General features: G+C 41.7%; 1 protein-coding gene and 1 pseudogene across 1 annotated transcript; both read left to right on the top strand.

The window, feature by feature from the left end:
- LOC123021781 overlaps positions 1–13,235 on the top strand; it is an 18,437-nt pseudogene extending 5,202 nt beyond the window's left edge.
- A 1,832-nt stretch (positions 13,236–15,067) lies between these two features.
- LOC123021780 (vomeronasal type-2 receptor 26-like) lies at positions 15,068–22,181 on the top strand. Its single transcript, XM_044426853.1, has 6 exons — positions 15,068–15,336; positions 16,793–16,970; positions 17,185–18,045; positions 19,637–19,864; positions 20,496–20,622; positions 21,280–22,181. Exons 1-6 carry the CDS (start codon positions 15,068–15,070, stop codon positions 22,179–22,181), a joined length of 2,565 nt encoding a protein of 854 aa, XP_044282788.1.
- The last annotated feature ends 852 nt before the right edge of the window (positions 22,182–23,033 follow it).

Raw genomic sequence — 23,033 nt, 5'->3', positions numbered from 1 at the left:
AGCAATCATCCTGGAATGCAATGAAGGTTCAGCGGTCATGTTCTACTTTGTCCTGGGCTTTATGGGCTTCCTGGCTATTGTCAGCTTCATGGTGGCTTTCCTAGCAAGGAAATTACCTGATAGTTTCAATGAAGCCAAGTTTATCACACTCAGCATGCTGGTCTTCTGCAGCGTCTGGCTGACCTTTGTTCCAACCTACCTGAGCACAAAAGGAAAGTACATGGTGGCTGTGGAGATCTTCTCGATCTTGGCCTCCAGTGCTGGACTGCTCGGGTGCATTTTCCCTCCCAAATGCTACATCATTGTCATGAGGCGTGACTTGAATAACAGGCATCACCTCATGAGAACACAGAATAAAGCAGTGTAAAATGTTATAGTCTTCCATTAATCAAAATGAGGCATTTCTATTCTATGTCTCATTGTTTGCTGCAGTACTGAATTTATACACCATAGTATCACTTAGTATTTTTAGAATTCCTTGCAGTAATAGTTAATAATGAGAGACTGGAACTCCCCTCTGTGTTGATACTTCTGCAATTTGTAGAATTGAACATTCCAGAAAACAGACTGAATCCACATTCTTTTTAATCAAATTTAATGTAGTACACAAAGAGAGCTAGACCATGGACCCAAGAAACCACTTTCTGATGCTGAAATAGCATTGTTAACATTTCTTGAAAAGAACTGGAAATGCAATGTGATAGAATTGAAAATACATTTGGTAACGGTGGCAAAATTGATAATAGCAAAGAACTGGAAGTAGAAACAGGATCTACAGTTAACTGAATGGTATAAAGAAGTTTGCAATACAGCTGTTAAGAATAAAATGACATGTCGAATTAGGGTGGAAAGAGGATTGATAGAGATGAAGAATATTATTGATATATGGGATTCATTAATGAACATGCCTTAATAAGACGGGAGTGTATTAAACCTTCAACGATTCAATGTGATTTTGGATGAAAGGGATGTTACAGAAAGAGCAGAGAAATGAAGGAAAAATAATATTATATGGCCATCATCCTGGTGGAGGTGCGTAGTAAGTGTGATTTCTTCTTTCCTTTTCTGGTTCATAGATAAGTAGATAGATTGATAGATTAGACAGACAGACAGACAGATAGATAGATACCATTTTGTGCTGTTTCTTTTTATTGTATCATTTTGCTTTGTAATTGTACTATTTTAAAAATAAAATCTTAAAAAAGCTAACAAAGATTTGCTTTCTCTGTTGATCACTCACACTATATGGGCTACCACCAAGCTCCACCACTTGCTTCAACTCCTTTTTTATTACTGATCTCCTGCCATAACACTGAAGAGGACAAGAATGACATTCTTTGTAATGGGTGATAACTTGGCTTTCTTCTGCAATGTTGCAAACAGCCTGCATTTCTAAAGATATGATTATTCCCCATATCTTTATCACATAGAAGATTATTACTCCTGCTGCATTACTATTTTCCAGAGGAGTTCCAGTTGCCACTAGCAAAACACTGAACCAAAGGGAAGGATGTTGTTTATTAAGCCCTGCCACTCTGGGTAGAAGACACTGTGAGGGAGGGTTCCATCTGTTGCACTGCTGGTGTATTACACAGCATGAACTCTGAATACACTGACTGCAGTAAGTGAAGCCAGGTTGGCTACTCAGGGACACATGAATGACAATGAAGGAAAAAGTGAACTGGGATCTTGAAAGAGGATGTTCCAAACTATTTTGGTGGCAGTGCAGCTACCTGAGACAGTGTGTGGTTCCCAGATAGTGAACTGCAGAATCAGTGAGCCTCTTCATTTGAGCCACCAGTATTACCAGTTGGGAGGTGCCCTCCTTGTTGGCATCATTTGTCAGATCTTTACCTTTTCCAACCCTACAATGTTCAGTTCACATCCTTCTCGAGCACTTTACGATGACCTAATGTAAGATTTCTTAATCACATCGCCAGCACCTTCCCCAGCCTGCCTCTCTCGCCCAGTGCCAGAAGTACATCCTCCAATCCAGCATAAGCCCATGTTTTCCCAATAATGGAGATGGCAGTGACAACCATCTGACCTCCCAGTCTGCTCTGGTGCTGCAGTGAATCCCCAGGAGGAGACATGTGGGTGAGATCAGACCTGCTTCCTTTCCTCATCCCAGGTTAGGTCTCTCACCCCATATTATTTCCAGGTTGGTGCTGATCTGTTCAGTATCACTGTCCCCAATTTTGCTGATGCAGTCCCATTCCCTAAGCAGTGAAATGGGAGCAACACAAAAACATCAGTTTAGATTTCCCAAGTCATTCTGGTCCTACATTGCATCCTTCCACATCTAGACTTACTGCTCAAAAAGGGGCTTTTTCATCCTCTTTTCATACCAGCAGTTGATATAAGGAACAAACCTGCAAGCTACAACTCCAGAGATGTTGTAATAAAAGGCAAGAATTGTCCTATATTTCCTGTGGCAATTCTTCAGCAGGACAGTGTGGGGCATCTTTGCTGGGAACTGCATTTGAAGTGCCAAATAAGGTGTGGATGCATGGAGGGCAAGCTGTTAGCATACACGAGCATGGCATTGCACAGCAACATTCCTGATATGGGGCACATCATTTAAGCCACCAGACTTTCTTTCCAATTTTGGGGCTTTGTAGAAATTGAGCCAGCATGAAAGAGCTGAAACAGTAGCCCTAAATTGGCAGGATTCTTCTAAAATAACTTGAGATTATGCATTTATGGCATCATGCATTAGTATTATTGCTTGACATTCCCTTTACAAGATTACAAGGGCCATATTGATTAACCCTCTCTCAGACAAAAGTATAGCACCCATAATGTTCTGAAGGAGATACACTCTGATGCAGCACATCTATCACCTTGCAGATTTGTGACTCAGATGTACCAGTATGTGATGGCCTTTGTGTTTGCTGTTCAGGAGATCAATCAAAACCACCAGGGCTTCCCCAACCTTACCCTGGGTTTCCACCTCTATAATAGCCATTTTGTTCGGACTTGGATCTACCTGGCCTCACTGGAACTTCTCTCCACATGGAGCAGATTCATTCCTAACTACTAATGTGATGTTCGGGATAATGTCATAGCAGTCATCGGAGGACCAGATTCCGATGTGAGTCACTATATGGCCGAAATCCTGTTCATCTACAAAATGCCTCAGGTAAGATGCAGGAAAGCAACAAAATATCACACCAGGTTTGCTGTTTATAAAGGACAAATCTACTTCTATTAAAAGTGATGACTTGCTTTTATGAACCTTCAAAGCAAATTTGTCTCCCTTCATTCTGCAATTTTTTTAGAACCAAGCCTACCACTGGCAGGGGGACTGTCTCTCTAGTCCTGGTGACCCAAGTGATTGCCAATCATGTTTCCGACAACTAGAAAGTAGCTTTTAATATCTTGTCTAAAAATAGACTTGTCAAAGAGACTCTTCCTTTGTTCCCATCATAGGTTGGATATGGCTCCATTCCACTGATAAATGACCAAACTTAAGAGGTTTTCTTCCAAGGTATGTTCCCTAAGGGAGACCAATTGCACCTGGGGATTCTCCACTTGCTGCTGTATTTTCAGTGGAAACATAGAAACATAGAAAACTGGGAGAGTCAGAAACCTCCAGCACCAGCCGGCTCCGCTCACAACATACCCACCATGTGGATGTCCAGCCTATCCTTGAACACCTGCACCGATGGAAGTGGATTGGAGTTATTTCTGTTCACTTCAGTGGAGAGGAGTTTGTAGACAATGAGCTTCCCAATTTTGCTAAGAAAGGAATCTGATTTGACTTCATCGAAACATTGTCAACAGTGTATTTTAAGACAGATATTAGGGAAATGGTGGCAGTGTGGGCAAAAAAATTGAGGTTATCATGAGCAGTACTGCCACTGTTGTGGTTGTACGTGGTGAAATATATGCAATTATCTTTTTGATAATGTTCCCGCAAGTTTCAGAAAATTTTGACCTGCCTGTGATGACAAAGCATAAAGTTTGGATAATGACAGCCCAGATGGAGTTCACTTCAGTTTCCTTTCAACGATTCTGGGACATTGACATCATCCACAGGGCTTTATCCATTTCAATTCACTCAAAGGAAGTGATGGGATTCCAGAAATTTCTTCAGATGAGAAACCCCTTGATGGACAGGGCAGATGGCTTTATCAGGGACTTCTGGCAACATGCCTTTAATTGTGTGTTCCCAGACTCTGAGGTCAAGAAGGAGAATGAGAGAATCTGCACTGGGGAAGAAAAACTGGAGGGTCTTCCTGCATCCGTTTTTGAGATGAGCATGACCAGTCACAGCTACAGCATCTAAAAAGCTGTCTATGCGGTGGCACATGCTTTGCAGTCCATGCATTCCTTGGCATCCAAGTGCAGGTCAAAGCTGGATCAAGGAAGATTGGACCTCCTGAATCAGAGCCCCTGGCAGGTAATGTCCTCCTGACCACAACATCCCATCAGGAGATCCCATAAGCACTATATATCCGTATGCAGTGCAGTTTGCCATGCATATCCCTGTTAGTCTTCTGAGAAATATTTTCTATTGTGCTTTTTAAAGAGTTATTTCTTTAGAGTTTTGTGTTTGATAGTGTAGATTTTAGATAATAGGAAAGGACTGAGGGTAAGTAGCTGCCACCTTCCTTAATACTTCGGAACATCTCTGGATAGCAATTGTAGCATTTTATGGAAAATTAAAGAGTGTGGCTTTTCTCATCAGTCCTGTGCCATTCGCACTTGTCCGTTCCCCCTGTGTGATACACTTTACAGGGATGGATGCATGATGTGTATATTGAACAGGGCAGCTGAAAAAGCATGCTATTTATGCAGTATGTGTATGTCATGGGTACCTCCATTCTTGGTTAACCACTGCCTTGGTGCTGGAAAGCTATCCAAGCCAAAATGTGGAGCTCAGGCTGGGATCTGTCTGGTCTTTGGAGGATTGAGGTGGCATGTAGGAACCAAGAATGCCTTTCCTATTTCAAGCATGCATCTGGTGATTGATGCCAGAGCTGGAAAAGAACTCGGATGTCAACTACCGCAACATCCTATGAAGCTTCTTTTTGTCCACTACTATTTTTAAACTAATTTCCAATCCTGATTTCTTTCTCCTCTCACATCCCAAATCAATCCTTTTTTCAATCCACCACTACTTTTTTTGATCATATTGGGTGATTGCTTACAATGCCCCTCTTTATTTTCTAAGATGGGAGGAAGCAGAGAGATGCATAGAAGGAGGAGTGCATGCTTATTGTGTTGTTAAAATACAACAACTCAGCATTGGCTAGGAAGAGTTAAAGGGTTAGATTGGGGAGGGAGAAGAGGAAGAGCCCACTTCTAGCTTCTCTAGACCAGTTAGGAAGTTTCAGGGGAGATATTTATTTATTTATTTGTTTGTTTAAAACATTTCTATGCCGCCCCATTCGCAAGGAGTCTCGGGGTGGCTTACAAGCCTCGGGGCGGCTTACAAATATATAGATAGGGAACAATATGGCCATTTAGTGGGTTGGCTCTCTGTGGCTGCTGGGATGCATAGTCGGAGCAAGAGGACAGAAGGGGTAGAACACAGCAGAAGCAGCTGGGCTTTGTGATGGTCTGTCAGGGAAAAAGTGGGAAGCTGCCCCTGCCATTGCAACCTGAAGTGCTAACTGGTTCATTGACTTTGGCACAGTAGGTGCTGCTATTTAGCACCCAGGAGAAACATATTGTACATAAATAAGATCTGACTCACCTTTCATATAGGGCTGCAAGCCATTTGCAGAAACATGACATGTCTTATCTCTTATCTCATTCAGCTTCACCACTTTCTGTGACGGGTCTCCTTTAACAACAGTGCTGGGAAAATGGTTTCCTTCGATGAGAACAGAAAGTTAGTAACTGACTTGGATAGTATCAACTGGGTCACTTTCCCAAACCAGTCTTTCCTAAGAGTCAAAGTTGGAAAGATACACCCCATTGCTCCCCAAGCTGACATGTTCAGCCTTGCTCTGGATTCCATTGTGTGGCCCGGAACATTTAACCAGGTATGTTTAGAACACAATCTGTGCCACATCTACTACCCTCCTTTTAAGATATAGACCATTTTCAGACAACTGAAAAGCTCTATCCCATTCTCCCCAATTCACCTGAGTCCAATTTCAACCAAGAATTCCTATCCCAAACATTATGTGGGAAAATCTAAAGGCTGGATTATTCTATAGAATAGTTACCAGAAATATTGTGATTCAGTTCAAATGGATCTAGGCAGAGATTGGGTTGAGAGCCAGTGTGGCACAGTGGTTAAGAGCGTGGGACTGGGACTCAGATGACCCGTGTTCTAGTCCCCGCTCAGCCATGGAGCCAACTNGGGTGACTTTGGGCCAGTCACAGACCCTCAGCCCAACCTACCTCACAGGGTGGTTGTTGCGGGGATAAGATGGAGGAGGAGATGTAAGCTGCCTTGAGCCCTTTGTAGGAAAAAGGCAGGATATAAACCAATAAATAAATAAATAAATAAATAAATTATGCAATGCATTTCCAATTAGGCATGTTTGAGAATGTAAAGATACAAACTATCCTGATGTTATTTCTGTTCATCTAGAATCATAAGTAATACAGTGGACCCAGACAAAATGACCCTGACCAATTACAGGAATGGCTGAAGTGTTGTGAATCCTTCCAGTGCAGCTGAGATTGACTGAAACTTGTAGAATGTGGAAATGTGGACCTTGTTCAAAATATCAAGAGATTTCTGTAGTTCTGTGAAGGAATGTAACTGTGATAAGAGTTTACCAGCTATCTTTCAGATATCAGACAATGATATTATGCATGGTTTAAGAGGAGAACCAAAATCTGCATGCTTTTTTTTTTTTGATTGTTTTTGATTCAGGGGACTTTCAGTATAAATAACACAAATAGTTCTTGTATTTTAATTTAATGTTGTGAGCTGCCCCGAGACTTCGGCTAATGGGGCGGCATAGAAATGTTTTAATAAAATAAATAAAGAAATGAATGAATGAATAACAAAAGTAAAACAGAACCCATGTGGCACATCTGTTAAAAGTACTTGACTGGAACTAGTGTACTGGTTAGAATGGTGGCCTGGCACTCAGGTGATCCTGCTTCTACTGCCTGTTCCGCTATGGAGTTCAGGGGGTGATTTGGGTCCAGTCAGGGATTTTCACCCAAACCTACCGCACAGGGTTTTGTTGTGAAGATAAGATAGAGAGGAGGAAAAGAATTATGCAAGCCACCTTAAGTTCCTTGTGCGGAAAGAAAGGTGGGATATGAATATAATAAATGAAATATGAATGCAATATAAATACAATAAATAAAATAATATAATGGAATAGTACAATGATGCAATAAAATAAAATTGACATGGTGGACTAGGACTTGGAACACTTCACCACTAAGAGGTGAAAGAGCGGCTGGTTAGCCTGGGTCACCTCAGAGGTGGTGGAAGGAATTGTGTATAAAATTATGGAAAAGTAATGACAACATTCTCAAAGAGAAAGAAGGAAAGAAAGAAAGAAAGAAATCATCCTCCTTCCTTCCCTCCCTTAGCAATATCACTGAGCTGTATTCTCTCATACCAACAATCAGCTCCCTTAATGGAAAAGGTATATGTTAATTAAGAAGGGTATAGCTTCATGGTGCCATTGGAAGGGAAGGGAAGAGTTCCCTAATGTTGAGGGGCAATTCTCTGCAAGTTGTGTTATGGGGTGGTTTCCTTTGTGTACACAAGGAAAAGTTCCCAGGTCTACAGAAGTACCCATTGGAAACCAATTTTCTGAATGCTTCCATGATCTCCCCCTTTGTTGACCCCCAGAGCCAGCCCATTCCCCTGTGTAATGGCATCTGTCCTTTGGGTCACAGTAAGAGAAAGGAGCGCTTTTGCTGCTATGATTGCTTTCCATCTCCAGAAGGGAAGATTTCACAGCAGGAGGATAAGAACAAAAAAAGCTCAAAGTATGATTAATGACATGAATGGTTGTGTGCAGAAGAAGACATTTCTTCCTTTTTTGAATCAATGTTTGCTAACTAAATATCCTCCAACAACACCAAAAGCCAAAACGAAAGAAAGCACAAACACACTGTGTGGTTCTTTGACTACCTCAAGCAATTTTTCAGTGTATCCCAGGTCGAGGAAACCCTCCACACTCTCTCCTATGTTTGTGAAGTTCTGGGAAGTAAAACTAGAGGCAAAAGAAGCTGGTTTGTTATTGTAACTCCACAAGAAATGTCTTTGAGTAGCTAAATCTTCTCCCAAGAGCTAAATCAGGACATTTCAGGCATCTCTAATGCATAGAAATACATTTGCTTCCATACAGAAAATGGTAGGTGATGAGTGGCTGAAATTCAGATATTCTGACAGATCAAAAAATATCATGGGAGGATCACTATGTTCATTGGGATGCACAAGGAATGCTTGCTTGCTTGCATCCTTCCTTCCTTCCTTCCTTCCTTCCTTCCTTCCTTCCTTCTTTCCAGTCCTGTCCTTTGGAGGGAGAGTCAATGATTTTTTTTTTTAATTCAGCTAGGCAGACAATCTCCTTCATGGATCACTGCCTTGTCATGGTGATGGGGCTTTCGTAGCTCAATGAACCTATGAGCTATGGCATGCAGGGTCACCCAAGATGGACAGGTCATAGGAGAGAGCTCTGACAAAACGTGATCCACTGGAGAAGGAAATGGCAACCCACTCCAGCATCTTTGCCATGAAAACCCCATGGACAGTACCAAAAGGCAAAAAAATATGATGCCGGAAGATGAGCCCCTCAGGTCGGAATGTGTCCAATATGCTACTGGGGAAGAGCGGAAATCTAATAGTACTAGTAGCACCAGAAAGAATGAAGTGACTGGGTCAAAGCCGAAGGGACACTCATTTGCAGATGTATCTGGTGGTGAAAGGAGAGTCTGATGTTGTAAAGATTTATACTCCATAGGAACATGGATTGTAAGATCTATGAATCAAGGCAAGCTGGACGTGGTAAAATGTATAACAGACAAGTTTGGCCTTGGAGTACAAAATGAAGCAAGGCACAGGCTGGTAGAATTTTGTCAAGAGAATACAATGGTCATAGCAAACTCTCTTTTCCAACAACCCAAGAGATGACTCTACACATAGACATCACCAGACTGTCAAAACAAAAATCAGATTGACTATGTGCTCTGCAGCCAAAGATGGAGAAGCTCTATACAGTCACTAAAAACTAGACCAGAAGCTGACTGTGGCTCAGATCATGTGCTTTTGATTGCAAAATTTAGGCTTAAGTTGAAGAAAGTAGGAAAAAGAACTAGGCCACTCAGGTATGACCTAAATCATATCCCTGATGAATATACAGTAGAGGTGACAAATAGATTTAAGGAATTAGATCTGATAGACAGAGTGCCTGAAGAACTATGGATGGAGGTTCACAACATTGTACAAGAGGCAGCAACAAAAACCATCCCAAAGAAAAAGAAATGCAAGAGGAAGCTTTACAAATAGCTGAGGAAAGAAGGGAAGTGAAAGGCAAGGGAGAAAGAGAAAGATGCGAACAATTGAAAGCAGAATTCCAGAGAACGGCTAGAAGGGATAAGAATGCCTTCTTAAATGAACAGTGCAAAGAAATAGAAGAAAACAATAGACTAGGGAGGACCAGAGATCTCTTCAAGAAAATTGGAGATATGAAGGGAAGATTTCATGCAAGGATGGGCATGATAAAGGACCAAAATGGCAGGGACCTAACAGAGGCAGAAGAGATTAAGAAGAGGTGGCAAGATTAAACAGAACAATGCAAGAAAGAGCTTAACGTCCCTGATAACCACAATGGGGTGGTCACTGACCTCGAGCCAGGTATCCTGGAATGTGAAGTCAAATGGTCCTTAGGAAGCCTGAGCAACAACAAAGCTAGCGGAGACGACAGCATTCCAGCTCAGCTACTCAAAATCCTAAAAGGCGATGCAGTACAAGTGCTGCACTCAGTACGCCACCAAATTTGGAAAACTCAACAGTGGCCACAGAACTGGAAAAGGTCATTTTAAATTCCGGTCCCAAAGAAGGGCAATGCCAAAGAATGTTCAAACTACCACACCATTGCACTCACGTCACATGCTAGCAAAGTTATGCTCAAAATCCTACAAGCTAGGCTCCTGCAGTATGTGGACAGAGAACTACCAGAAGTACAGGCAGGATTTCGAAGAGGGAGAGGAACTAGAAATCAAATTGCCAACATACGCTGGATCATGGAGAAAGCTAGGGAGTTCAAGAAAAACATCTACTTCTGTTTCATTGACTATGCTAAAGCCTTTGATTGTATCGATCACAACAAATTGTGGCAAGTTCTTAAAGAGATGAGAGTACCAGACCATCTTATTTGTCTCTTGTGAAACCTATATGCGGGTCAAGAAGCAATAGTGAGAACTGGACACAGAACCACTGATTGATTCAAAATTGAGAAAGGAGGTCGGCAAGGTTGTATACTGTCGTCCTGTCTATTTAACTTATACGCAGAACACATCATGAGAAAGACGGAGCTAGATGAATCACCAGTTGGAATTAAGATTGCTGGGAGAAATATGAACAACCTCAGATATGCAAATGATACCACTCTCATGGCAGAAAGTGAAAAGCAACTAAAGAGCCTCTTGATGTGAGTGAAGGAGGAGAGTGCAAAAGTTGGCTTGAAACTCAACATTAAAACTAAGATCATGTCATCCAGTCCTCTCACTTCCTGGCAAATAAACGGGAAAGAAATGGAGGTAGTGACAGATTTTATTTTCCTGGGCTCCAAGATCACCACAGATGGGGACTGCAGCCAAGAAATTAAAAGATGCTTTCTCCTTGGGAGGGAAGCTACGGCAAATCTAGATAGTATACTAAAAAGCAGAGACATCACCCTGCCAACAAAAGTGTGTATAGTCAAGGCTATGGTTTTCCCAGTTGCAATGTATGGCTGTGCAAGCTGGACCATAAGGAAGGCTGAGTGCAAAAGGATTGAGTGTTTTGATTTGTGGTGCTGGAGGAGACTCCTGCAAGTCCCTTGGATCTCAAGGTGATTAAACCAGTCATTCCTAGAGGAGATCAACCCTGACTGCTCTTTAGTACGCCAGATAGTGAAGATGAAACACAAATACTTTGGCCACCTAATGAGAAGGAAGGACTCCCTGGGGAAGAGTCTAATGATGGGAACAATAGATGGCAAAAGAAGAAGGGGATGGCAGAAGATGAGGTGGCTAGATGGAGTCTCTGAGGCAGTTGGTGTGAGCTTAGGTGGACTCCGGGGGATGGTGGAGGACAGGAAGGTCTGGAGGAGTGTTGCCCATGGGGTCACAATGAGTCGGACACGACTTCATGACTAACAACAACAAGGCAGGCAACTTCTGTCTTTCGGTCAGTCAGTCTGTCTGTCCAACCACCCTCCCATTCTCTGCTTCCTCATCATGAAATCACCCAGGCATCTCCCACAAAGTGAACCCACTGTTGAATAGGCCAGGAGTACAAATATGCCTTGGAGACCCAAATGCAGAATCGTGTTCTGCTCTGTAATGAGGGACTTCTCATTTTCACACCAATTCCACCCCTCTTACTACTGTGCTAGGTGGGTATATATGTGGATATGCAATACTCATGTACAAAATGTTTCCCTGACCCTTGGCATATTTGCACTTTGCAAGATGTTTCATTTGCAAGGTCAGGACTGAGCAGAGAAAACACCCAGTGAATGAAAAAGTGATGTGTTCTGTGGGGCTGGACACAACGTTGTTTGTAGGTCTGCTTTCATTGGGAGTATGCTAACACCATGTGCTTCTGAAACACTTTTGCCTCAGCCCCTTTGGGGTATTCCAAGAAGCAAAGTTAAGCAAGTGGAAGAAAAGATTTTAAAACTTAAGAATGATGGAGGAGGGGAGAAAATGCTTACTTTTTGTAGCATCTAGTTTTCTGGATTTGGATGTTTAAGACTGATTCTAAAGAAGGACTTAAACCAAATCAGATTGCTGCACATTCAATTGTCCCTGATTGCTGTTTCTTGAATATGTTTCCTGTCTTGCTTTTCCGATGATAATGGAATACAGTTCAAAAGAACCACAAGATATCTCTATGTATTTTTCCATGACACATAATTCCATGAAAAGGAAAGAGTTCAGATAATGCCAAGAGGGAGAGCATAATTCCTGGTTTGTGATGTCCATGGAAGGAAAATTTTTGAGTACTAGCAATCATGTTAATCAATTCATATGAACAAAAAGCCATGGTTGTGTTGGAGAATTGATGAGCATAGATTCCTCCAAATCTAATTACTTGTGCAAAATGGTTTTGAGCTATCGAACTTAATAATAGGAATGACTCCACGGCAGTGCATGCAAGATGTTAATGTGCAGCATTCTCTGTTTTTCAGACATGGATGAATGTTACAAATATCCTGATGACCACTATCCAAGAAAGCACCAGGACTCCTGCATTCCCAAAGAAATCAGCTTTCTCACATTTGAAGAACCACTGGGATGCAGTTTGACTAGTCTGTCTCTGTCCTTTTCATTGATCATGGCTTTGGTGCTTTGGATCTTCATCAGGTACAGGGCACTCCCATAGTCAAAGCCAACAACAGAAATATCACCTTCACTCTCCTGGACTCCCTCCTGCTCTCCTTCCTGTGTGCTTTGCTCTTCATTGGCCAACCTCACAAGCTGACTTGTCTCTTTCAACAAACTGCTTTTGGTATCATCTTCTTGGTGGCCATTTCTTGTGTGTTGGCAAAAACCATCACTGTGGTCCTTGCTTTCATGGCCACTAAGCCAGGATCCAGAATGAGGAGATGGTTGGGGACAAAAGTGGCAAATTGCATTGTCCCTTCCAGTTCCCAGATTCAAGCAGTTTTTTGCACAATTTGGCTTGCTACCTCTCCTCCGTTTCCAGATTTTGACATGCATTCTATGACTGAAGTAATAATCCTGGAATGTAAGGAAGGTTCCATTCTCTTGTTCTATTGCGTGAGGTCTTTTATGGGTTTCCTGGCCATGGTTAGCTTCACAGTAGCTTTCCTGGACAGGAAATTACCTGATTGTTTCAATGAGGCCAAGTTTATCCCACTCAGTATGCTGGTCTTCTGCAGCATCTGGCTGACTTTATTCCAACCTACCTGAGCACAAAAGGGAAGTACGTAGTGGCTGTGGAGATCTTCTCCATCTTGGTCTCCAGTGCTGGGTTGCTCGGGTGCATTTTCCCTCCCAAATGCTCTATCATTGTCATGAGGCCTGACTTGAATAGCAGGCACCACCTCATGAGAAAACTAAATTAAGAGATATAATGCACAAGAACCCAAGACAGCAAAACAGTGGGTCACAAAAAATATAATATTGTGCGTTACGGAAGTGACAAATTTACATACAGTACCAATGTAAAATTAAGACCTATATATCACATTGAACATAGGAAGCTTAACTTCAAAGGAATGCATATTCTACACACACATTGAAACTCTAAAGAACATGGAATGCATAAGGCATAGTTAGGGTGAAGGGAGTGCGTCTCCCAACCACAATCAGCCTGGACACTATGAAATCATTCTTCGTATTTTTCCTTCAAGTACAAGCTCGGTGGAAAGTGCTGACGGTGGCATCAATGGGGAATAGTGGTCCCCATCTGCAGAATACCTTCCAATCTGAAGCCTGGCTGATGCCAAATTTGGCATCCTGTCAGTTCCAGGGTAAGATGGCCCATTTTTGGAGGTTTTGAATGACTTACTCAGCCACCAAAGAGCTTGAAGTGCATAAACAGATGTTCTGAAAATTTACTCATTTTCGTTTGTATTGTTGTTCTTTTAATCTTCTTTTCACATTTTTTAACTTTTTATTTTTTTTCTGATGTCATGTAATTTGTATTGTACTTTGAGCCTTCTTTTTTGAGCCTCTATGTGGCAGAATAGAATAAATACATAAATATATAAATTGTTCCCCTCCTTTCTGATTCTCAGTAGGCTTAGGGACTTGATTTACTCATTCTCATGTCTTAATTATGGAGATGGTTTGAGGAAATCTATCTCAAATGATATCTCCATAGTATTTGGCTTTAGTAGAGTTGAATGGGAAATAAAAGTTTCTATCCTTGTGAGTTGGCAAACGTTGCCAAAAAAAGTGTGGGGGGGACGGGGCATGTGGGCTTTTCAATGACGACAAAACTTTTCCTCAACACAATGCTTTTTGGTCTGGATAAATATACTGAATGCTGATCATTACCAGGAAACTACACAAGCTGCCTTATACTGCACTTTTCCATTTGAAGCATTTAGCATGTGATCCACATTTTCTGATCAAAGTTCTTTATGTGTTCCTTACAAAAATGATTGATACACCACTTTCACTTCTGTTCCCAGCAGGACATTTTTTGAGACTTTTAAAAGCAATGAACCGGTGGCATTTGATAATGAAAGCAAAAAAGAAAACACTACAGCCTCTTTTATTGCAGCCCAATACTGTAGAAATAAGTAGAAAGAAATACATTTCTAATAACAAATTAAAATGATATATCATCACGGAAAAATACACTCTTTATTGTCAAAAATGTGAAAATGCAGAATTGGTGAATGGGATCTGATTATTTGGGATTTGTGCATTTTCAGAAGTGCAAATTTACAGAAGTGTGAGTTTGTGAAATTACGTATAAACAAATGCATACATGCAAAATCCAAGTCTGTCAATAGGGGTTGGGAAGCAGCAGAACAAATGGCACAAGACAATCTATGAAATGAAGACAAAATGGAACTTGCTAAGTTCATAATTCCTTAATGCAATCTATATATGACTTGAAAAAATCTTCAAATAATTTTGCACTTTAAAAATAAACACTTTGAATTCCAGGAAGGTTATTAACTCACTTGTAATTATCAAGTTGGTGATCACTGGTTCTTCTTCACATGCAAGTAGCAAGGGAGTTGAATTGTCCCCAGCAAAACAACAAAAAACATTGAAGGAGGCTATAAAGAAACTAGTGTGCTTCACAGGAAGGACTAAAGAAGGGAAATTATTTTGAGGCCACTTGTGTTCCATCCTGCTGTGCAGTCCTGCCTCTGGCTAAGCTGGCTGACCATTCCATAGAGCAAAAGCTGGGCTGCTCAGGAACCCCTGAAAGGCAATGACAGGACAGGTTAAGTGTTGTCTGAAGGAGTACTGTACTGGCAGTGCAGCACTTCTGTTGCTGCTGGTCTTTGTATTCCTTCTGCCTCAGACTGTGTGCAATGCCCGAGTCGCCAGCTGTATGATCAGTGACCCTCTTCCCATAAATCATCAATATTATCAGTCAGGAGACCTCACCATTGCTGGCATCCTCTCTCAGTTTTATATGTTCTTCAGTCCTATCACCTTCAGAACAAACCCCTCTCTTGGACTCCTTGAAGACCTCATGTAAGTTTAAGGACTACAGGAACATCCAAAGAGGTGGCTTGTAGAGTCTTTTGCAGCCAAAGCCATTTAGAGGATTGCAACACACTTTGTACTAACAGTGATATTGCACGAACATTGTTTGCAGATGAGAAATTATTTTTTCTGCTGTAAAATCTGTTCAAGACTCATTTTCACTCTAATAAGTGAACTATTTTTATTAAAGCATTCAGTTCAAGACCTCCTGTTCTTCCATATGTCTCTTTAGATAATATTCTCATACAGGATGGTCCATCAGGCTTTCATATCAGTATTCAGATTTTGAATTTGAACACCTTCTTTGGAAGGTTTGCCATAAGGAGACTCACATCTTGATTCAGTATTTAACCCCCTCCCCCCTCTCATTCATTGTTTAGAGTAATAGTTTTCTATCCAGATACAAAAGCACCTCTTGGAAGTGAAATGGCCCAAAGACCTCTTCCCCCAACACCATGCAATCAGTGTTGCAATGAGTTTCAGGTTTCACTGGTCCAGATAATTTCAGACTAAGCCTGTCCAACATCAACCTGTAATTAGGGTAACATTGATTTTATCAGCCCAGTATGTCCACAGAAATTGTTTTTGCTTTGCATTTGGTTTACATTTGCTTGTTTGTTTGTTTCCTCTTCTCTTGCTGCTCCACACTGACTTAGAGGATTTGTAATGCACCTGAATTCCTGCACCCCAAAATATTTACATTATTTGGGGTAACAAAAGAGCCAGACTGCAGTTCTGTTCTGTTCTCTTCGGTCCTCTCCAGTCCTTTTCCATCCCATTCTGTTCTATTCTTTTCTGTTTTGGTAAAAGCTAAAAAAGCTAGGGTGCTGAAATTAAGCCTGATTGACTACCATGTGTTTCTAAATGCAGTAGAGGACTAGTTTACATGACTACATATGTACACATTACACAATGAGATAGAGCCCCAAGTGTGACGGTAGCACGAGGAGAATGCATGGAATTCTGTAGACAGCCTTTTTCTCACACTGAACAATGTCTACTGAAATACCAAAAAGCATCCAATTATGCTTAGCAGCCCTGTCCCTATGTGCTCAGAAAACTCACCTGAGCTTGCACCCTATTTGAGGAAATTTCAAAGTGCATGATATGAAAAAATACATCAAACAATGAAGCTTATTTTGAAGATGCCTTCCATGAAATGGTGCTGGGAGAAGCATCAGCAGTCCAGGGGTATCTTTCCAACAAGGCTTCATCACACTTCCCTGAAGTAGAACCTTGTAATCATTCCCAAAACCTGTTGAAAGGAAATGTAAAACAGCCCCAGTCATGCCCTGAGACTCTCTGATGCAGCATCTCAGTCCTATTGCAGGTTTGTGACTCCCACCTACCAACACCTCCTAGCCTTGGTTTTTGCTGTAAATGAGAGCAACAAGAATCTCCTGACTCTCTCAAACCTCACGTTGGGCTTCCACATCTACAACAGTAATTTTGTTGCAACCTGGACCTTCCGTGCCACAATAGACCTACTTTCCACATGGGGCAGATTCCTTCCGAACTACAAATGTGATAACCAACAGAATGTAGTGGCTGTCATTGGGGGGCCCAACTCAGATGAGTGCTTCTTCCTTGCAACCATGCTGCATATCTACAAGATACCACAGGTAGGGTAAATTTATGGAGGGTAAGATGTTAATACAATTGTAATGATTTCTGCAGCATTTTCCTGAGGTCTTGAGCATTTGAGATCAACACCTTCCCATTAGATTTCTTCCATACTGCCTTCTAAGTGTATCCTTTCTGAGAAAAAAAAAATTGGCCTTTGATTGACTTACACATAAGTATTCAGAGTACTTTATTTTTTCTTTGTCTTTCCAGCTTGGGTTCGGCTCTTTTCCAGTCATGACTGATGAAAGCCAAGGCACCTTCTTCCAGCGGATGTTCCCAACTGGGGACCACCAATATATGGGCATTCTTCGATTGCTGCTGGCTTTCAGGTGGACATGGATTGGGGTGATCATTATACATGATCAGAATGGACAAAGATTTGTGCAGACGGTACTCCCCAAATTCTCCCAGAGAGGCATCTGTTTTGAATTCATAGCAACATTGCCAACTGTCTATTTTACCAAGGACATTGCTAACATGGTAGCAGAGTGGATTGAAACATACAATGACATTATGAGTAGCACCGCTAATGTTGTAGTAATCAATGGGGAAAGTCACACCATGATATTTTTGAGAATGTTTCCCAAATTTTCAGAAGTTGAAGACATACAAATTCAGATGGAAGGGAAAGTCTGGATTATGACAGCCCAGATGGAATCCACCTCAATTCCTTTTCAAAGATTATGGGACATCGACATCCTGCATGGTGCTCTGTCCTTTGCCATCCACTCAAAGGATGTTCCTGGATTCCAGCAGTTCCTTCAGAGGAGGAATCCCACCTCAGACAAAGAAGATGGCTTCATCAGGGAGTTCTGGCAACAGGCATTTAGCTGCGTGTTCCTAAAGAAGAAAATTGAAAAGCAGGATGATGACATCTGCAGTGGTGAGGAGAAGCTGGAGAGCCTTCCTGGGTCCGTATTTGAACTGGGCATGAGCAGCCACAGCTACAACGTCTACAATGCTGTCCATGCTGTGGCACATGCTTTGAGATCCTTGCATTTATCAAAATCTCAAAAGAGAGTGTGGGTACATGGAAAAAGATGGGAGCAACCAGCTTATCAGGCCTGGCAGGTAAGGTGTTCTGCACACCAAGACTGGAAAGCTCTTGTGGGCAATTTCCAAGTGTACTGAGCTTGATAATTAATTTCTTTTAATTCTTATATAATTTTATTTATTTATTTATTTATTTATTTATTTATTAAAACATTTTTATGCCACCCCATTCACTGAAGCCTCTGGGCGGCTCACAGCATTAAGTTAAAATACAAACATTAAGTTATAACATTAAATTAAAATGTTTGTAAAATGCAAGCAATAAGTTAAAATATATAAAAAATAACAATATAAAATAAGTTGCCCTGGCCAGATAAGATCCAATAATATTAACAGTTAAAATGACGCTTAAATAAAAAGGTCTTCTCCTGGCGCTGAAAAACAAATAATGACGGCGCCAGGCGGACCTCTCTGGGGAGCTCATTCCATAGATTAGGCGCCACTGCTGAGAAAGCCCTCCTCCGAGTACCCACCCTCCTGATTTCTTTCACGGAGGGTTCCCAGAGAAGGGCCTCTCCTGCAGTTCTCAAGGGGCGGGCGAGCGGGCATATATGGATGTAAGCGCTCCTTCAGGTAACCAGGACCCAAGCTGTTTAGGGCTTTATAGGTCATCACCAATACCTTGAATGGGCCCGGACTTCAATGGGAAGCCAGTGAAGCTGACGGAGAACTGGAGTCATGTGAACATAACGCCCAGTCCCCGTCAGCAGCCTGGCAGCTCTATTTTGAACCAGTTGAAGTATCCGGACCGTCTTCAAGGGTAGCACCACATAGAGCGCGTTGCAGAAGTTAAGGCGGGAAGTCACCAGTGCATGTGTCACTGTCGCCAGACAGTCGTACTTCCGGTAGGGGCGCAGCTGATGAATCAGCCGAAGCTGAAGGAAAGTGCTCCTCGCCACTGCTGTCACCTGAGCTTCCAGTGAAATAATAGCCTTCGTATACTGTCACTGCTGTGACCCATTCTTTATGATACAGCTGCATCCATTGACTAGATAACACTGGGTCCATTCTGGTCCCACTTTACATTACTGAAGCATTCTGAGAAAATTGAGATGATTGAGCACTGGATGGACTTCATGTCTGCACCCCCCATTGTACCTTCCTATTCTCAGGCCACACCTTCCCAGAGTCACAAGGCCTTTGTAACGGGGGCACTTTTTCCCAAGCAATGTAGGAAACTCTTTATCAAGATAGGATGGTTCCCACTGAGTTCTTGAAACATCATGACTACCCATACATTCATTTTTGACTCTTTCGATCATGCATCCATACATATCATGGATGTCATTCATTTTTAAATGATTTGTTGCCACCTTTCCTTGTTGCAGTTCTTTGAGCAATAGGTGTCAGCTTGTGGTATTACTGGTGCGTTTGCAGACTGAACTGTATAAGGCTTCTTTCATCCCTTCCATTTCCTTTTAATATTGCATTTTGTAAATCACGAATTTCACTGCAGTGCAATAAACAAACAAGTAATGAATAAAAGAGCAACAGGAACAAAGAAACAAAAGGAAGGAAGCCTAAAACAATTTTGACCTGTGGGATATATACTTACACCATCTTCTGAATGCACATCTCTGCCCTTTGTTTCATTATTCTTTCATGACAGCTTCACCAATATCTGCGAAGTGCATCATTTAACAATGCTGCAGGTGAAGAGGTTTCCTTGGACAAAAATGGGAATCTGCTAGCTGGATTTGATATTCTGAACTGGCTTACTTTCTCAAACCTGTCTTTTATTCGAGTCAAAGTTGGAAAAATTGACTCGAGTGCTCCTGAAGACAAGATGCTCAGCATTAATGTGGATGCGATGATGTGGCCCAGAAACTTTAATGGGGTACAGTCAGTACACAGATCAAGGCTCTTCTCATCATCCACTCCTTTTTCAAGGAAATTAATTTTCAGGTGCCACAGTAGAACTACTTCTGTGCTCTGCTATTAGTGAGGCCCAAGTCAGCCATGAATTAAATATAGTGAAGAGCCTCCTGGCAGAGACCCTGAACCCACTTTTACTGAATGGTGCCCACTAAGGATGTAATGCCGTATTATTGAAAATGTTCTGGAAACTGTGCAGCATCAAGTAAAGAAATAGCAGCAAATTTGATCAAGTTGTTGGAGATCTTTTCATAAATCCTGTTGGGAAGGATCCCAAAGAGACAGACATCGAGCATGTGTTACGGGTTGTGTGTGGAAGTGGTTGCTTCTCTTTTATTGCATTGTGTTTTCATAAGGATGCAGTATCAGTGACTGCATATGACAACTGGGCGCACCACCTTCTCTGATAACAGGACAAGACCTTGATATGGCATGCATAGCTAATGGAAACCTTTATCTGCACATGTTAATTAGGAGAATTCTATCTAACTATTATGGACCCAGTACTTAACTGTAGAATAAGCACTGGGATATCAAATCCAAAAATCTATTTTATAAATGTTAAAGCATTGAACATTCTCATTTCCAAACAGGTCCAGCCAGTCTCACTTTGTAGCCAAGCCTGCCAGTTGGGCTACAGAAAGAGAAAGAAGGAAGGAGAGCCATTTTGTTGCTACGACTGCTTCCCATGTCCTCAAGGGAAGATTTCAAGCCACATGGGTAGGAAATGTCTCATACTATAGAAACATATTTTTCTGTTATGGATCTTTTCATTAGCATTTTTCTTTGAATATACCTTCCTATTTCCTGTATGAGAAGAAACTTTTGATAGTCAAAGTAGTGCTTGTTGATATAAGGGATTAATTATGTAGGTAGCAAACATATTCATATGAACAAAAGGGGCTGAAAGAAAAAAGAAACTTTCCATATTGTCCAGACAAGATGAATTGGGAGTTTATAGCAACCCCTACATTTTTATCACTGTGGGAAAAGCTGAGCTTTAAAAGGTAAGAAAAGCCATGCTGCATCAGACCTAAAGTCCACCTAGTCCAGCATTGCGTACAGACAAGAAACCAGACCAGATCCAGCTGACCACGGGAACCTTCAAGTAGGATGGGTGGAAGGCGTCCTCCTGCCCAGGATGCTCAGTGACTGGTATATTGAGGCATAAAACCTCTGGTAATGTAGGTAGCCCAAAGCCAAGAAGGCTATTAGCCACAAATTTCATTTATTGCAGAGGGAATAGCTTGGGGATGATGGCAACTTGATTTGACATTTCTGTCCATAGTGAGGCAGCTAACATATAGATTAGTATAAAGCACCATGCGGTGAATATCTGGAGACACATGACCACGTATATAATTTCCTCTATTTCAGACATGAATGAGTGTTCCTGGTGCCCAGAAGATCAATATCCAAGTGAGAATCAGGACTTCTGCATTGGCAAAAAAATAGCTTTCTTGTCTTATGAAGAACCTCTGGGAATTAGCATGTCTTTCTTTTCTCTGTCCTTTTCTGCAATTACAGCTTTGGTTCTTGGGATCTTTGTCAGGCACAGGGACACTCCCATAGTCAAGGCCAACAACAGGAACCTCACCTTAACTCTCCTGGTCTCGCTCCTGCTCTCTTTCCTGTGTGCTTTGCTCTTCATTGGCCAACCTAACAAGCTGACTTGTCTCTTACGACAAACTGCTTTCGTTATCATCTTCTCGGTGGCCATTTCTTGTGTGTTGGCCAAAACCATCACTGTAGTCCTCGCTTTCATGGCCACCAAGCCAGGATCCAGAATGGGGAGATGGGTCGGGACAAAGCTGGCTAACTCCATTGTTCTTTCATGCTCTCTGATTCAAGCCATGATTTGCATAATTTGGCTGGCTACCTCTCCTCCGTTTCCAGATTTTGACATGCAATCAATGACTAAAGAAATCATCCTGGAATGCAACCAAGGTTCAGTGACCATGTTCTACTGTGTCCTGGGCTTTATGGGCTTCCTGGCCATGGTTAGCTTTATGGTGGCTTTCCTGGGAAGGAAATTACCTGATAGTTTCAATGAAGCCAAGTTTATCACACTCAGCATGCTGGTCTTCTGCAGCGTCTGGCTGACCTTCGTTCCAACCTACCTGAGCACAAAAGGAAAGTCCATGGTGGCTGTGGAGATATTCTCCATCTTGTCCTCCAGTGCTGGGTTGCTCGGGTGCATTTTCCCCCCCAAATGCTACATCATTGTCATGCATCCTGATTTGAATAGCAGGCACCACCTCATGAGAAAAAGTAATTAAGAAATATAAAGTATTTGAACTGAACACAGCTAAACAAAGAGTCACAAGAAGTTTGATATTGTTTGTAACAGAACTGACAGATGTACATACAGTATAAATATAAATGTAATCCAATATATTAATTTATCTTAGACAGTTCCTGCACCCATTTGTGTCTCCCCAACCTTTGTGGTCTAAGAAGGGGGCCCTCCTGTGTGAGCCATCCCTTAAGGAATTGAGAGGTATGGCTGCTGGAGGAGGGACTTTTCTGCAGCTGTTCCCCATATTTGAAATGCTATCCCCAAAGTGATCCATCTGGCACCTTCCTTCCTTTATTTTCGCTGCCAGGTGAAGACCTTCCTCAAAAAATAAATTAAAAAAAAATCCAGTATCAGCCACTACCTTGGAAGACCAGATGTAGCATGTCTTCTGAAAACATAATGAGATCTTATATGGCATTTGGGGTCAAGGAAACCATTATCTGCACATGCTAATTACGAGCATTCCATCCTGCTATTATGGACCCACTACTTAACTGCAGAATAAGCAGTGGGATACTGAGTCCAATTTTTTTTTTTTTATAAATGTAAAAGCATGAAACATTTTCATTTCCAAACAGGTTCAGACAGTCCCACATTGTAATCAAGTCTGTCGTTGGGTTACAGGAAGCAAAAGAAGGAAGGGGAGCCATTTTGTTTCTATGACTGCTTTCCATGTCCCCAAGGGAAGATTTCAAGCCAGATGGGTAGGAAGTGTCACATACTACTCAAGCATGCTTTTGTATATGATTTCTCTCATTGGCATGTTTCTTTAAATATAGCTTTTTATTTCCTGTATGAAAAAAAACTGTTGATAGTCAAGTGGTACTTCTTC

The sequence above is a fragment of the Varanus komodoensis genome, unplaced genomic scaffold (assembly GCF_004798865.1).
Source record: "Varanus komodoensis strain SLA01 unplaced genomic scaffold, ASM479886v1 scaffold188, whole genome shotgun sequence".
Taxonomy (NCBI): domain Eukaryota; kingdom Metazoa; phylum Chordata; class Lepidosauria; order Squamata; family Varanidae; genus Varanus; species Varanus komodoensis.
This window is presented reverse-complemented; position numbering and strand designations above follow the sequence as displayed.

Coding starts and splice junctions, on each gene's coding strand:
- LOC123021780 (XM_044426853.1), top strand. CDS start 15,068: ATGACAGGACAGGTTAAGTGTTGTCTGAAGGAGTACTGTACTGGCAGT. Junction 18,046..19,636: donor CAGCTTATCAGGCCTGGCAG/GTAAGGTGTTCT, acceptor CTTTCATGACAG/CTTCACCAATATCTGCGAAG. Junction 20,623..21,279: donor GAAGATTTCAAGCCACATGG/GTAGGAAATGTC, acceptor CCTCTATTTCAG/ACATGAATGAGTGTTCCTGG.